At 52.2% G+C, this 12,649-nt stretch overlaps 1 protein-coding gene across 7 annotated transcripts in view; it reads right to left on the bottom strand.

Annotated features, from left to right (window-relative positions):
* ARHGAP22 (Rho GTPase activating protein 22) overlaps positions 1-12,649 on the bottom strand; it is a 165,610-nt gene that overhangs the window by 34,498 nt on the left and 118,463 nt on the right. For 2 of the 7 annotated variants that reach the window (XM_059169655.1, XM_059169656.1), the window contains exon 1: positions 1,223-1,369. The exons of the other annotated variants lie outside the window; for them this stretch is intronic. In XM_059169655.1, coding sequence (XP_059025638.1) covers positions 1,223-1,274 — 52 coding nt within the window. In that variant the 5' untranslated portion in view covers positions 1,275-1,369. Of the gene's footprint in view, positions 1-1,222; positions 1,370-12,649 lie in introns of those variants that run through there. 7 annotated transcript variants of the gene reach the window in all.

Raw genomic sequence — 12,649 nt, 5'->3', positions numbered from 1 at the left:
TGAACTAGGACCCTGGGCAGACTGGTTCCTGATCCTGTCCCCACTCTGTTCCAAGGGACCCACCCCAGGTGACCCTTCCAGGACTTCAGCCCTGCTTTTTTTGTTCCCAGCCGGCCTTTCTTCCCCTCTGAGCTCCTCAATTTAAGAAACTCCTTTTGTGCTTGAGTTCTCTCTTTCCACCCTTGCAAGGGGCTTTGGAGGACAGGGGGTAACTCCAAAATGCAGAAGATCCCGGCAGGGGTTCCAGGACAGGAACCCCCATATCTCAACCATTCCGTTTATAATTGAAAGAAAAAAAGAGTAAATGGTATTTACAAAAGCAATTTTTTAAACCACTGTAGTGTAGGGGACACATTTTATGACATTCAGGTGAAAACGATAGTCATGCTGATGTAATTAATCAAACACTATCTATATTAGGCCAGGAGTTATGGAAAACTGTTTAAAAAATAAATCACTATTTAAAGGTGACAGTAACTGCAACAGATGACCTGCCCCTCAGCCCTCTGTCTCTCTACTGGGAACCTAGGAGAGTGGAGAGCCCCAGGGAAGGCCTCGCTGATGGACTCCGAGGGGCGAAGGCCAAGTGTGGGAACACAGCTGTGGGAGGCGGTGTGGGCCAGTGGAAACATAATGCAAGCTGCATGTAATTTTTAAAATGTTTTCGAAGCTACATTTAAAAAGTATAAAGAGACAGGTGAAATTATTTTGAATAATGTATTTATCCCAACACATCCAAAATGTGTTCATTTCAACCTGTAACCGACAATTTTAATCCCTTTTTTATATAAGGTCTTCAAAATCTAGCGTGTATTTTGTACGAACAGCACACCCTGACTAGCCACACTTCAAGTGTTTGGTAGCCATATGGGCTGGTGGCTCCAGGACAGCCTCAAAGCTGGGGTTGTAGGGCAGGGGAGAACCTCCACCCTCAGACTTTCTGAGACTGTATGTGGGCAGGGTGAGGGTTGCAGCTCAGAGCAAAGCCTTGGAGCCAGCTGGGCTTGTCTGCAGTCTCCAGGGCTGCCTCACGGCCCATCCCTGCCCGCCCATACCAGGCTGACCCCAACCTGGATCCAAGCCGCCGTTCGGGTTCCTGTCCTCGGTCTCCGCTCTTTCTTTTGACCTGACTGGAGTCACCCAATACCACTTGCCCTTCAAGGGTTAATCACCCCTGGCCTCGTGTCCCCGGAGCCTACGCTCCTCTGGGCTGCCCACTTACCCCTGGGCTGACGCTTGCTCCTCCTCAGATGCCTGGCGGGGCAGAAGGGCATGGTGTGGCCACTGGGGGCTGTGGCCACAGGAGCAACTGCTGGGCACAGCCGAGTCAGGGACCAATGCCAGGTGTGCGGTCAGGCGGGGGCTGGGCTGCCGGGGCTGTGGCCGCCTGTGCGCTTGGCTCTGCCGAGGGCACTGAGCCAAGACCTTTTGGCCTCCTTTAGGGAACTTCTGCACTTCTCAGTGCCCCAGAGCCGGGACTATCCGGGGCGGGGCCTGGGCGAGGAGGCCAGGCCAGCTGGATCCTCTGCACCCCCTGCTGGGGGCCCTCCCAGGGCTGCAGGGTCCACAGGGTTTCACACTGCTGAAATCCCTAGGCAGGTGCCCTGCGCCAGCCTCCTTGCACTCCCTCCCCCGTGTTCCTGCCCAGAGCTCAGCAAGGGCCTCTGCCAGCAGGCCTGCCACTGAGTCTCTCTGGTCCTCCCAGCGAGCTAAGGCGCAAGAGCACAGGGCCGGACCCCCAGCCCCACGAACTCTGTGCTTCAGGGTCCTCACCAACTGGAGACTCGGAAAGCCCACCTCGGTGGGTTGGTGGGGACTCAATGAATACACACGGAATAAGCCTGAGAATTTCAGTGCTTACTGGCCACAGACTCTTTTGGTTTCTATTTCTTCATCGGGAAAATGAGGCCCCTAACCAGATCTCCCTGGTGAGGTTCTGGTGGGGACTGAATGGGACAAGGAAGCTGTGAGCTGGGCATGCCACCTGCACAGGCTTTGTAAGCCACCACCATCCCTGCTGAGACAGGAAAGACGAGGCCCCGGGGGCTTCCAGTGGCCCAGGGCCACTGCGCTGACACAGTCAGGACTTGAATTTAGCTGTCTGGGACTCTTTCCATGAAATCAGCTGCCATCCCTATGGTGTCTCTACCATCCTGGAGACAAAGAGAGTTGGAGACAGCCCCCTTGTCCAGCCTGGCTGTCTCTCCTGTATCACTCATTCCTTCCAGGACATGGTATCAGACCCTGGACCGTGGGAAGCTCTGAAGTTATGTCCTAAAGGGCTGGGGCAGGCAGCAGACACGAAACTCTGGTGAGGCCATGCTAGTGTTGATGCCGCCTGTCCATGTGCCCATTGCCCCCATTTGTCCATCTGTCTGTCCATCTGTCTGCCCACCCATCCACCCATCCATCTGTCCAACCAGGGTGAACGCCCATCCCTCCCTTCAACAAAGAAAAGCAGCCAATTAAGCACAAAATACATCTGCCTAAAACTCTTCAGAACGCCTACTGTTCTTAGAATAAAATCCAACTCTCCTGTGACCTTGGGGGTCCAGGTTCCCTGACCTCATGTCCCCCCACTTGTCCACCTTTACTGCCATCAGCCATTTGGACTCTCTCTTCCTCAGACTCCCTGTGGGGCCAGCTCCCTTGCACCTTCACACCCCTGCTCAGATGTCATTACAGAAACCCTCCCCTTCCCTTGGCGAGAACCTCTGTCAAGTAACTGTCCATCCTGCCCAATTACTCTCACATTCTTTTCTCTGTAGAGCTTATCACACTGGGAAATTAGCTTATTTCTCTGTCTACTTGTTTATTGTGTCTCTATGAGAGGAGGTAAATTTCATGGGAGCGGATCATGCCTCCCTTGGTCTGGCCGGGATCTCCAGGGACTGGTCCCGTGTCTGGAAAAGGGTGGGAGCACACTGAATGGCAGTGGTCACTGTGGGGACACATGGAAAGTTCTGTGAAATGATAGGCAATCTCACTTCAGACAACATCCAAGTTTTATTGAGTCTATACAATACTCTGGGCATGGTTTCTGTTTACAAACTGCATGTTTTAGCTCAGTATTTTAGCTTCACAATGACCCTAGAAGGTGCTACAGCAATGACAGCTACTTTGCAGATGAGAAAACAGGGGCTGAGTAAGATGTCTGAGGTCATACGCCTGAGGGCATCTTGCAGTGGCCCTGGTCAGCAAGGGGAAACTGCACCCCGACTGGTCCCCTGAAGTGTTGGCCGCTCACTCCCTACGCTTGCAGGCTGAGGACCTGTCCTCCTGCTTCCATCCCTGTGGTGGGCAGTGTCTGAGAGAGCCCCCAGTGAACCCTACGTCCTGTCCTCACACCCTCTGGAATGTGGGCTGAACCGAGTAACTTGCTTTCAATGACTAGAAATGGCAAAAAGTGACAGATGTCACCTATGAGATTAGGTTCCAGAGAGACAGTCTTGTGTCTTGTGTGCCCTCAGTGGCAGCAGCCCTCAGCCAGGGGATGAGAAACGACTAACAACCCACCTCTGCCTTTCTAGAAAGCCCTTTTATGGTTGTAAACATGAGAGAAAAAGGAGACTGGGGAGGTAGAGGGTAGAACCTCAGAGATGCCCCAATGCCTGGAGGAAAGGCTCAGGTCCCCCAGGTACCTTTTGGCCTCTCTTAAATCTGTTTCTCCAAGAAAAAACCTTAGAAGGCACTTGACAATGTTTAACATCCATTTTGATGGAAATTTTACATTAAATAAAAACAAATGGGGCGCCTGGGTGGCTCAGTGGGTTAAGCCGCTGCCTTCGGCTCAGGTCATGATCTCAGGGTCCTGGGATCGAGTCCCGCATCGGGCTCCGCAGGGAGCCTGCTTCCTCCTCTCTCTCTCTCTGCCTACTTCTGATCTCTCTCTGTCAAATAAATAAATAAAATCTTTAAAAAAAAAAAAAAAAAACAAAAAAAAAAACAAATGAACCCTTCTTCAACATGGATAGAGCAAAGCCAAAGCCAGCCCTGTGTTGCATGGAGAGACACCATCAAGGCCAGAGACAATAGGAGCATGCCCACCATTGTCACTGTCACTTCCCATTTTCCTGGAAGTCTTCAGCAGAGCAATCAGATTGGATTAAGAGCATCAAACAATAAAAGCTGGGGGGAAGGTATAGTGTTATTATTATCATTGCTATTGTTATCGAAAGTCAAGGACCTGAAAGCGATTGCAAGCAGTAAGAGAATGCAGCAAGGTGTCCAGACACAGAATTAATATACACAGACCACAGGCTATTTATAAATTAGAAGAAACAGAAATCCCATCACGTAAGTAGGAAAACCCACATAACACAATACCGATTCACCCTGATTTCATCTGTACATCAACTTGTTTAATTTAAAAGGAAATGCTACGAGTGTTTTCTTGCCAACGCAAGAAAACACTCGTAGCATTTCCTTTTAAATTAAACAAGTTGATTCTAAAAGTTCATAACAAAAACAGCAAATGCATTTTGAAAGAAAAAAAAAAAAAGAAGTGAGGCCAGTTTATTAAAATGGAGTCAAGGATCCACTTACAGTAAGTAAAACCAGCCAGGTCCCTCAGTATGTGAACAGAGACAGGTTCAGACATGCACTGGAGTTTGGAAACAAGAGTTATTTCAAGTGGGCAAGGCCAAGACGTTATTTAATAAATGGAAGCATGACAAAGGGATAACCACCTGGGTAAAAATGACCCAGTAGGATCCTTATAGCTCACCTTATAAGAAAATAAACATCCACCATGGACCAAAGGTTTCAAGATGAAAAATGAAACCCCAGAAGCATGATGATCGATGGCGGTGGGAGGACTTTCCTGTGATCTCCAAATTGGGGACGGCCTTTCCATAGATGACACAAACCACCAGAGACCACAAAAGAAAGTTTTATTCCACAGAAGTTAAAAATATTTGCATGGCGAAGAAAAGAAACTGAAAAGACAAATGACCAAGGTGAGAGGGACAGACAGTCCCCAGATGGGACGTTCCGTGGGGGTTAAAAACCATGAGGCTGTGCTTAATGCCCAGATTTAGAATGTTCTCCGCTTGATACTGTCAGGTGAGAAACATGGTATGTGACCATTTTTTGCACAGAAAGGGAGGGAAGAAGAATAGAAGAGATACTTGTTTGTTTGAGTATTTGTAAAATATCTCTGGGAGACACTGGAAGACTCCATTGGGAGCAGTGGTTTTTCCTGGGAGGGAAGTGGGGGGCACAGGGAGACCGGCATTCTGCCCTTTGAAATATGATCCATGTTATCTATTTTAAATGACCTGGGCGGATCAGTTGTTGGGCGTCTGCCTTCTGCTCAGGTCATGATCCTGGAGTCCTGGGATCGAGCCCCACGTCCCCATGTTGGGCTCCCTGCTCAGCTAAGAGCCTGCTTCTCCCCTCCCTCTGCCTACCGCTCTGCCTGCTGCTCTCTGTCAAATAAATAAATAAAAATCTTTAACAAAGGCAAAACTAGATGACAACACAATTTACTTAACCTCTTTTTAAATGACAATAGAATTTATTATAAAGTGACAGGAGAAAGAGGCCTCACATCACCTACCAGCCATGGAGGCAATGAGGGGTGGTCCGCAGACTGCGCACTCAGCAGGCGATGGCCTGAGAGGGCTACTGGCCGCTGGGCCTCACTGGGGTGGGAGGGGCTTGCACCTGGAAGCACCAAGCAGGGGGGCCCCTTACCATGTTGGTAGGAGCAGAATTTTGCATCTCTTTGGGGAACAGTTTGACAACATCTATCAAAATTTCAAATGGCCAGCAATCCCTTCCTTCAAGGGAATTTTCTCTGTGGGTAAATTCACTCGTGTGTGGAAGAGAGCTCCAACAATAAGCTGGGACAACTTAACAGTCTATCAGGTCACATAAATAATGCACTGTTTAAATAAGTTATGTATTCCCCTCCCCCCCAAAAAAAGAAGGTGGCAGGGGAGGTGATAGGGGATGATCCATTATTACAGAAAAAGCACAAAACACTGTGAACAGTATGCGGCCCTTTGAGTCACAGGAATGCAGGGGTGTGGTTGTGCGAGCTCAAGTCGGCAAGGACCAGCAGCATGGGGCACAGGGGGCTGGGCTTGACTCAGGACAGGAGGCAAGGGGCTCTGGGGCAGAGAGGTTTACTCCTCCCTAAGGACACTTCTGTGTGTGTGTGTGTGTGTGTGTGTGTGTTTGTGTTATGGACACAGATTACTTTCTTGAATAAAGATTTCTTCTTATTGTTAAGCAAGGTGGTAGTTCTTGTGTTTGGTCTTGGAAAAGTTAGACCTGCCTGTTCTTTGAGTACTTTTTTTTTAAAAGATTGTATCTTGACGTCATCTCTACACCCAACATGGGGCTCGAACCCACAACCCCAAGATCAAGAGCCACATACTCTATCGACTGAGCCAGCCAGGGGCCCCTTGAGTACTTTTAACTTAGGAAAATGTCCCGAATAGCCTCCAAATGGTCTGAGTGCCAAATTCCCCTCTTGCCAACCCATCGCACAGCGGAGTTTCATTTCTCAAAACCAGCGCTCCCTGGGAAATCTTCTGTGGTTCTGGGGATGCTGAGGTTTTTAGGGAATCCATACCGACCTTGCCCCAGGCAGCGCCCGTGGGAGAAGAGGACTGTGATTTTTCCCACAGAGACGATTGCAGAAGTGAAGGAAGAGTGTGGGGCTGGCTGGGAAATGCCTGGCCAGAGGGTCCTTTCTGAAACTCAGGTCAGGCCTCTCCCTTCCCTGATAAGAACTCCACACCCTGGCCTCCCTCCTCTGCCTTCAGGCCGTGTCCCAGCTTCCCACTGGCGCTCTTCTGTAATCAGCTGAGCGAAGCTTTTCAGGTCAGCCAGCTACTCCCCCATCTCAGCGGCCACTCCAGTCACTCTGCCCCACTTCTTGTTCCTGGGATATGCCATGGACTTCATGCCTTGCTGTCTTTGCACAGGCTGTTCCCTTTTCTTGGGAACACCTTTCCACTTTCACATTCAGTAAACTCCTATTCATTCATCAAGACCCAGCTCAAATAGCCCCACTTCTCCATCACCTTCCTTAACGGCTCCCCCCTCGCCCACTCCCAGTTGTCCTTATCCCATTCTCCCTTCCACAAATAGTACTGAAGGTCCACCATGTGCCAAGCACAGTGCCATGTGATGGGGACACAACAGTGACAAAACCAAGAGTCCCTGCCTCTTGGAGAATACAGCCTGATGGGGAGGGCTGGCCTGAACCATTATCACAAACACACACAAAACCGCCATCACAAGCTTAGGAAGCGTTCCAGAGGTCTTGGGGGGTAGGAGCCAAGACCTGTAGTTTGAGAACTGTGTCCACAGGGCCACCTGCCACCAACACCTTGGGCTCACCTGGCTCTGGTCTCCTGAGCACCAATGGGGAGCCAGGCCTGCGGGGGAAGCCTGCATGGCTGGGATCAGAAAACACTGCTGACGGTAAGGCCAGGGCCTGCTGACCCTACCCTCCTTTAAAAATAACTTATGTAGGGATGCCTGGGTGGCTCGGTTGGACGACTGCCTTCGGCTCAGGTCATGATCCTGGAGCCCCGGGATCGAGTCCCGCATCGGACTCCCAGCTCCATGGGGAGTCTGCTTCTCTCTCTGACCTTCTCCTCGTTCATGCTCTCTCTCACTGTCTCTCTCTCAAGTAAATAAATAAAATCTTTAAAAAAAAAAAAAAAAAAACTTATGTAGAGAGAGGGGAAAAAAAAAAAAAAAAACCCGAGTGAAGACTAGCACTGTATTCCAATGCAGCAGCTGGCTGTCAGAGGAAGAGCAGGCTCTGTGCTGCTTGGGGGGGAGGGGGGGCGGCGGCTGGCGGGGGGGGGGGGGGCCTGACACTTAGAATGGGAAAAATGCAATTTATGCTGACTGACCTGAAGGAAATAATAGTGTAATTCATTATTCTAGGGATGGACATGGGAATTAACATTTATGAAGCGCCTACTCAGTACTACCTTCCTTACAAACCCTGGGATCCAAGCTCTCCAAGGTCTGCGTGCGGGGTTGGTGGGGGGGCTCCTAGTCCCCGCTGCCCACCCCCGCAGCCCCCCACCCCATTGCTAATGCCGGCGCTGGCTTGTACCCCTCCCAACAAGAGTGTGCAGGAGAAGCCCAGGCCAGTGCTCAAGGCTCCCACGCCCTGGGATCTAGTGAGTGGTGGAAACTTGCCGGGCATCCAGGACACCTCCTCAGTCCACACCCACCCCGTCCCCTCCCAGCCCCAGGCTCCCACCCTCCCTTCTCGCCTCCTTGGGCACGAGCTGCCTCCAGGACCTCTCCTACACCTGACGGAACATTTTGCTCCGGTGAGGGCATCAGCACATCTGTCAAATCAGTGAGCAAAGAGCTGCGGGCTGATGGGAGCTGTTATTTAGGGCAGAAACTGGAAACTTTGCTACTTCCTCTTGCTACTTAGTGCCCTCTCCGACGAACTCCACTCTCTGCCTGGGATCCTCACAACCGAAGCCTGACACAAGGGCTCGGGCGCTGGTGGGCTTGGGAAGCTACCCAGGGAGAGGGGCAGGGTGGGGAGGGAACCGCAGAAGTGGACAGAGCCCAGAAGGAGGTGAGATGGAGCAAGGGGCTGCCCTGGGGGCCCAGGGGCTCCCTCCTGCCACCTCATGCACTCTCAGCTCAGGGAGGAAAGGGGAACAGCTACCCATTGGCTCTAGTTACCCACTGGTCAAGGGCGGTCCCGGGAGATTTCGCTTCCCTCCCCTCCTTCCCCCACCTGCTCTGAAGGACCCGACCTGTGCAGCACTGGTAGGGAGGCTCTTCCTTTCAAAGGGGCAACAGATACTCGGGGAGACCCTACTGTGCCAGTTCTATGCCTGGCACAGGGGTAGGGGCCGGGCAGGCGGTACGTGGGTGAACAGGACAGGCAAGGCCCCACCCTCCTGGAGCTTATTCCTGGGGGAAGGGTCAAAGGACAAAAAAGGAGACAAGCTCAAGGTGGGTGACTAAGGCAAGATGGAGTGGGGTTGCTACTTAAGCAGGGGATCAATCAGTAAAGGCCCTCTTGAGGAGGGGGCCCCTGAGTAGAGCACTAAGTGACGAGAGGGGCTGGTTTCCTTGCACTGATCTGGTCTGGGCACAGAGGGCTGAAGGTGGGTGGCAACTGCAAAGGCCCTGGGGTAGGAAAAGTACTGAGGTCCTTTGTGGGGCTCAGTGCACCCAGGAGGGTGTGAGTCAGTGGAGAGGTATGTAGGAGGTGGGGGCAGGTATCCAGGGTGGAGATGCAATGATGCAGGCCGGGCAGGGAGGGGTACAGGAGCTGACGAGTGCCTGGGTTCAGGATCTGTCCTGGTGTTGGTAGTGATCCAGAGGAAGTGCAGAATAAGGTTAAAGGATCAACCTTCAGGCACTGGGCCCAATGCCAGAGAGAGGAGAGGGTATCCCATGTCCTACCACATCCTGCTCACTGTCTTCAGAAACCGTACCCTTTAGACAAAATCTAATAAATAAAAATCACTTTGTAATTATAAGCACCAGTTTTCAAAATGCTGGTGGCTTCCCTTCTCATCCCCTTCCTTCTGAACCCCACCTGGGCTCAAGCCCCGCTGCTTGAAAAGCACAGACTCAAGGGGGATCTCTGCCCTTCTCTTGGCACTTAGCTCCCCACACCCAAGCCCCCTGGACTGGCATCACAGGGCAGGGACTGGGGTAGAGGGCAGGGGCTGACGGCTGCTCAAGGGCCTGGCCTGGATTCTCACCGCTGATGCCAAGAGGAGGCGGCCAGCCCACAGCTACATCCCATTTCTCCTTTCACCGGGAGAAGTTCTTGTTTGTTTCCAGGTGCTGGTTACACCTCAGAACAGGTGTTTGAGAACCACCCGCCATGCAGGACGCTCTGGGCTCCTTCCACCGCACACCTGAATCCTGCCAGGTGTCATGCTAGGAACTGGGGACAACAGAAATTAAGAGCGGGTCCTCAGGGAGCCCAGGGCAGGTGAGTCAGCCACAGATTGGGAAGCAACCCCAAAAGACAAATTAGCAACAACAAAGACATCTGCTCTCTACTCCAGAATCTGGAAGCAGATCGATTTGAGGGAAGGTTGCTCCTCCCCTGCCCCTCCACTCTTTATCATGGAGGTCACCAGCCTCTTCTCTTGTTCTGTCTGCATCACAAAACCTCTACCTCACTGGCACTGGTTACTCTCACTGGTGGGGGTGGGGGTGGGGGTAGGGAGGAGGCCTGCAGACAGCTCTGTTCCCTCCAGCAGCCTGGAGGAGTAGGGGAAGCAGTATTCCCCGGATAACAATTTCTATTCTCCCAAACAAGCTGGGCTCCTTGGCCAAGGCCAGGTGGGCACAGAGGGGCAGGTCTGGAGGACTCCCTGGAGGTGGGCCACAGCAAATACAGCCAAAGGCCTGTAAGTAGTTCTGCCGGCTGGAGAGAAGGGCTGAGTGCAGAGGTCGGCTCAGGGAAAGGGACCTGTCAAGTGGCACAGAAGTGCCCGGGGCTGATGGGGCTCCACATCTATGTTCTACTCACCTAATTCCGCACACTCACCCCAACCTCCCAGTTCCTTTCTGCCTGCTCTAGCTGCTCAAGTGGACATTTGTTGAGCCACAGAATCTGTTGGGCACAGGAGAAATTCCCTTAATTTAGTATGGACACAGTGGATCTCCCACTGGTACTCTTCTCCTTTGCCGGGCTGCTCTGGTGAGGCCCAGTTGGATGTGGGCCCACCACCAGCAGGTGTGTGGGAGCTCAGGGCTTCAGCTAATGTTCTCCCTCCACTTTTTTCACCCAAATTCTTCCAGTTCTTTAAAAAAAAAAAAAAATACACTTTTTATAAGCTACGTGTCTCCTGGAGGCCAGGTATAAACAACCAGACAAGTCAGAAGTCTTGCAAGGATGGAAGCTAAATGTGTTCTCTGCCAACCAGCAGCACTCCCTAGTCCAGCTCCTAGAGGCTGCCATTCACAGGGTAGTCTAAGAGCATGGAATCCTCTGAAGGCAGCCATTCATCTGATAGGTTTAATGAGTGTCATCCCAGAGAATGACATTCACATCATCATCATCATCATCATTATTTTTATTCACATAGTCCAAATGCATCCCCCCCACCCCCCTTGAGGCAGCCACTCTCATTGTAGTCTAAATGAATGGCGCCCTCTGGTGGCACCAATTCACATTACAGTTTATGTGAATCTTGGCCATCTCCCTCCCTCCCAGGTCCTGGAGTCGCACAACACCGTGGCCTCCATGTTCTCCCATTTAAATCTTCAGACAACCTTGGCGAAGTACTCATCTTTCCACTTCCTACAGAAGAAAACTGCTCGAGGTCTCCCAGGCAGAGAGCCAGAGCTGGGATTTTATACCTTGTTTATGTGGTTGGTGTCTAGTCCTTCTCCCTCAGCAGAGCTGGAAGGACTAGGAGCAAAACCTCCACTCCTACAACCTCTCAGGGCTTCCTGCCCTGCTTCACCCCACAGCAAGCCCCATACTTGCATACTTGTGATAGGGAAACTGAGGTACAGAAATGCCAAGCTCATTGCCTAAATGGCTGCAGGCAGGGGATGACGGAGGCCTGTCCGTCTCAGAGGAAGGGCTCCACTCTCCAGGGCATCCTGCCTTCTCCCAGGACGGTAAGGTTCCAGTTCAACTTGCCCGGGCTCCAGCCCTGGGCTGGCCACCATCCACACCAGGGGGGACTGCTGTTCTTTACGTGGTGGTGCTTCGTGAGAATTCCCAAACCATCCTGGGCATCAGTCTCTCACCCTGTCCTCACCCCAGCTTGGCATCACAGGGCCCTTGTCAAGAGTCCCACTTGGTGCTGCAATTGTGTGTCATGACCCCATCACTGGTCAGAGAGTGGCCCAGTGTCCTGCATGACCAACTGTTACTAGGGACTTGTTGGGGAACCACCAAGGACATTTAAAAACCCATCATGGGAGTCTGGACAGCAGTCCTACCCGGCCCAGCTGCCCAGAGAGGGAGTTATGGGGTCCTGGCCTGTCAGGCCTTTCTGGGCAGTGAGGGGGTCCCTCCAGCAACCACCAGACACACAGCAGGTCTGCTGTGGGCTCTAGGCCTCAGGCACAGCTGGGATAGCTAAGCTCCTCCTTTTGGAGGAAGGTCTGATTTTTCTATGCAACACATGGTTAGGTGCCCATGGAGAAAGACAAACATTGAGACAAGCCCTTGACCAGATGGGGTTCCCGCCATACCCATGTCCTGAAGGGGACACAGGAAGGTCTGGCTGGAACATCTCTGGGCAGGGGCCAGCCCTGTCAGAGAGGGCCTAGAGGTGCAATGTTTGGAAACAGCTGCCCAGCACATGGTCATTGGCAAGGCTGCTGGGGGGTCCAACTGCAGAGAAAACACTTCCCACTCCACTCCTGGCCTGCTAATAGGAGCTCAGCTAACATGTTCCTGAGAACACACTGGGATTTGCTGAGGTCGGGGGCAAGAAGCACAGGAGGTCCCTGCTGTGGATGGGAAGGACACGAGCCCCCGCAAATGCCAGAACTCCAGGGCCCTGATTCTGGACAAAAGCCTTACCTCTTGGGTCCCTCCCTGATGAGCCCCAATCCTTCACTCTCATCAGTCCACCTAACTGTACCTGAGCGAAGCTGCGTGTGGCCTGAGGACAGGGCTGGCCAGACCTGGGCTGCTGGGATGGGCACACAATCA

Source organism: Mustela lutreola, chromosome 4, assembly GCF_030435805.1.
Source record: "Mustela lutreola isolate mMusLut2 chromosome 4, mMusLut2.pri, whole genome shotgun sequence".
Lineage (NCBI taxonomy): Eukaryota > Metazoa > Chordata > Mammalia > Carnivora > Mustelidae > Mustela > Mustela lutreola.
Note: the sequence above shows the minus strand (reverse complement) of the source record. Positions and strands in the feature narration are given on the sequence as shown.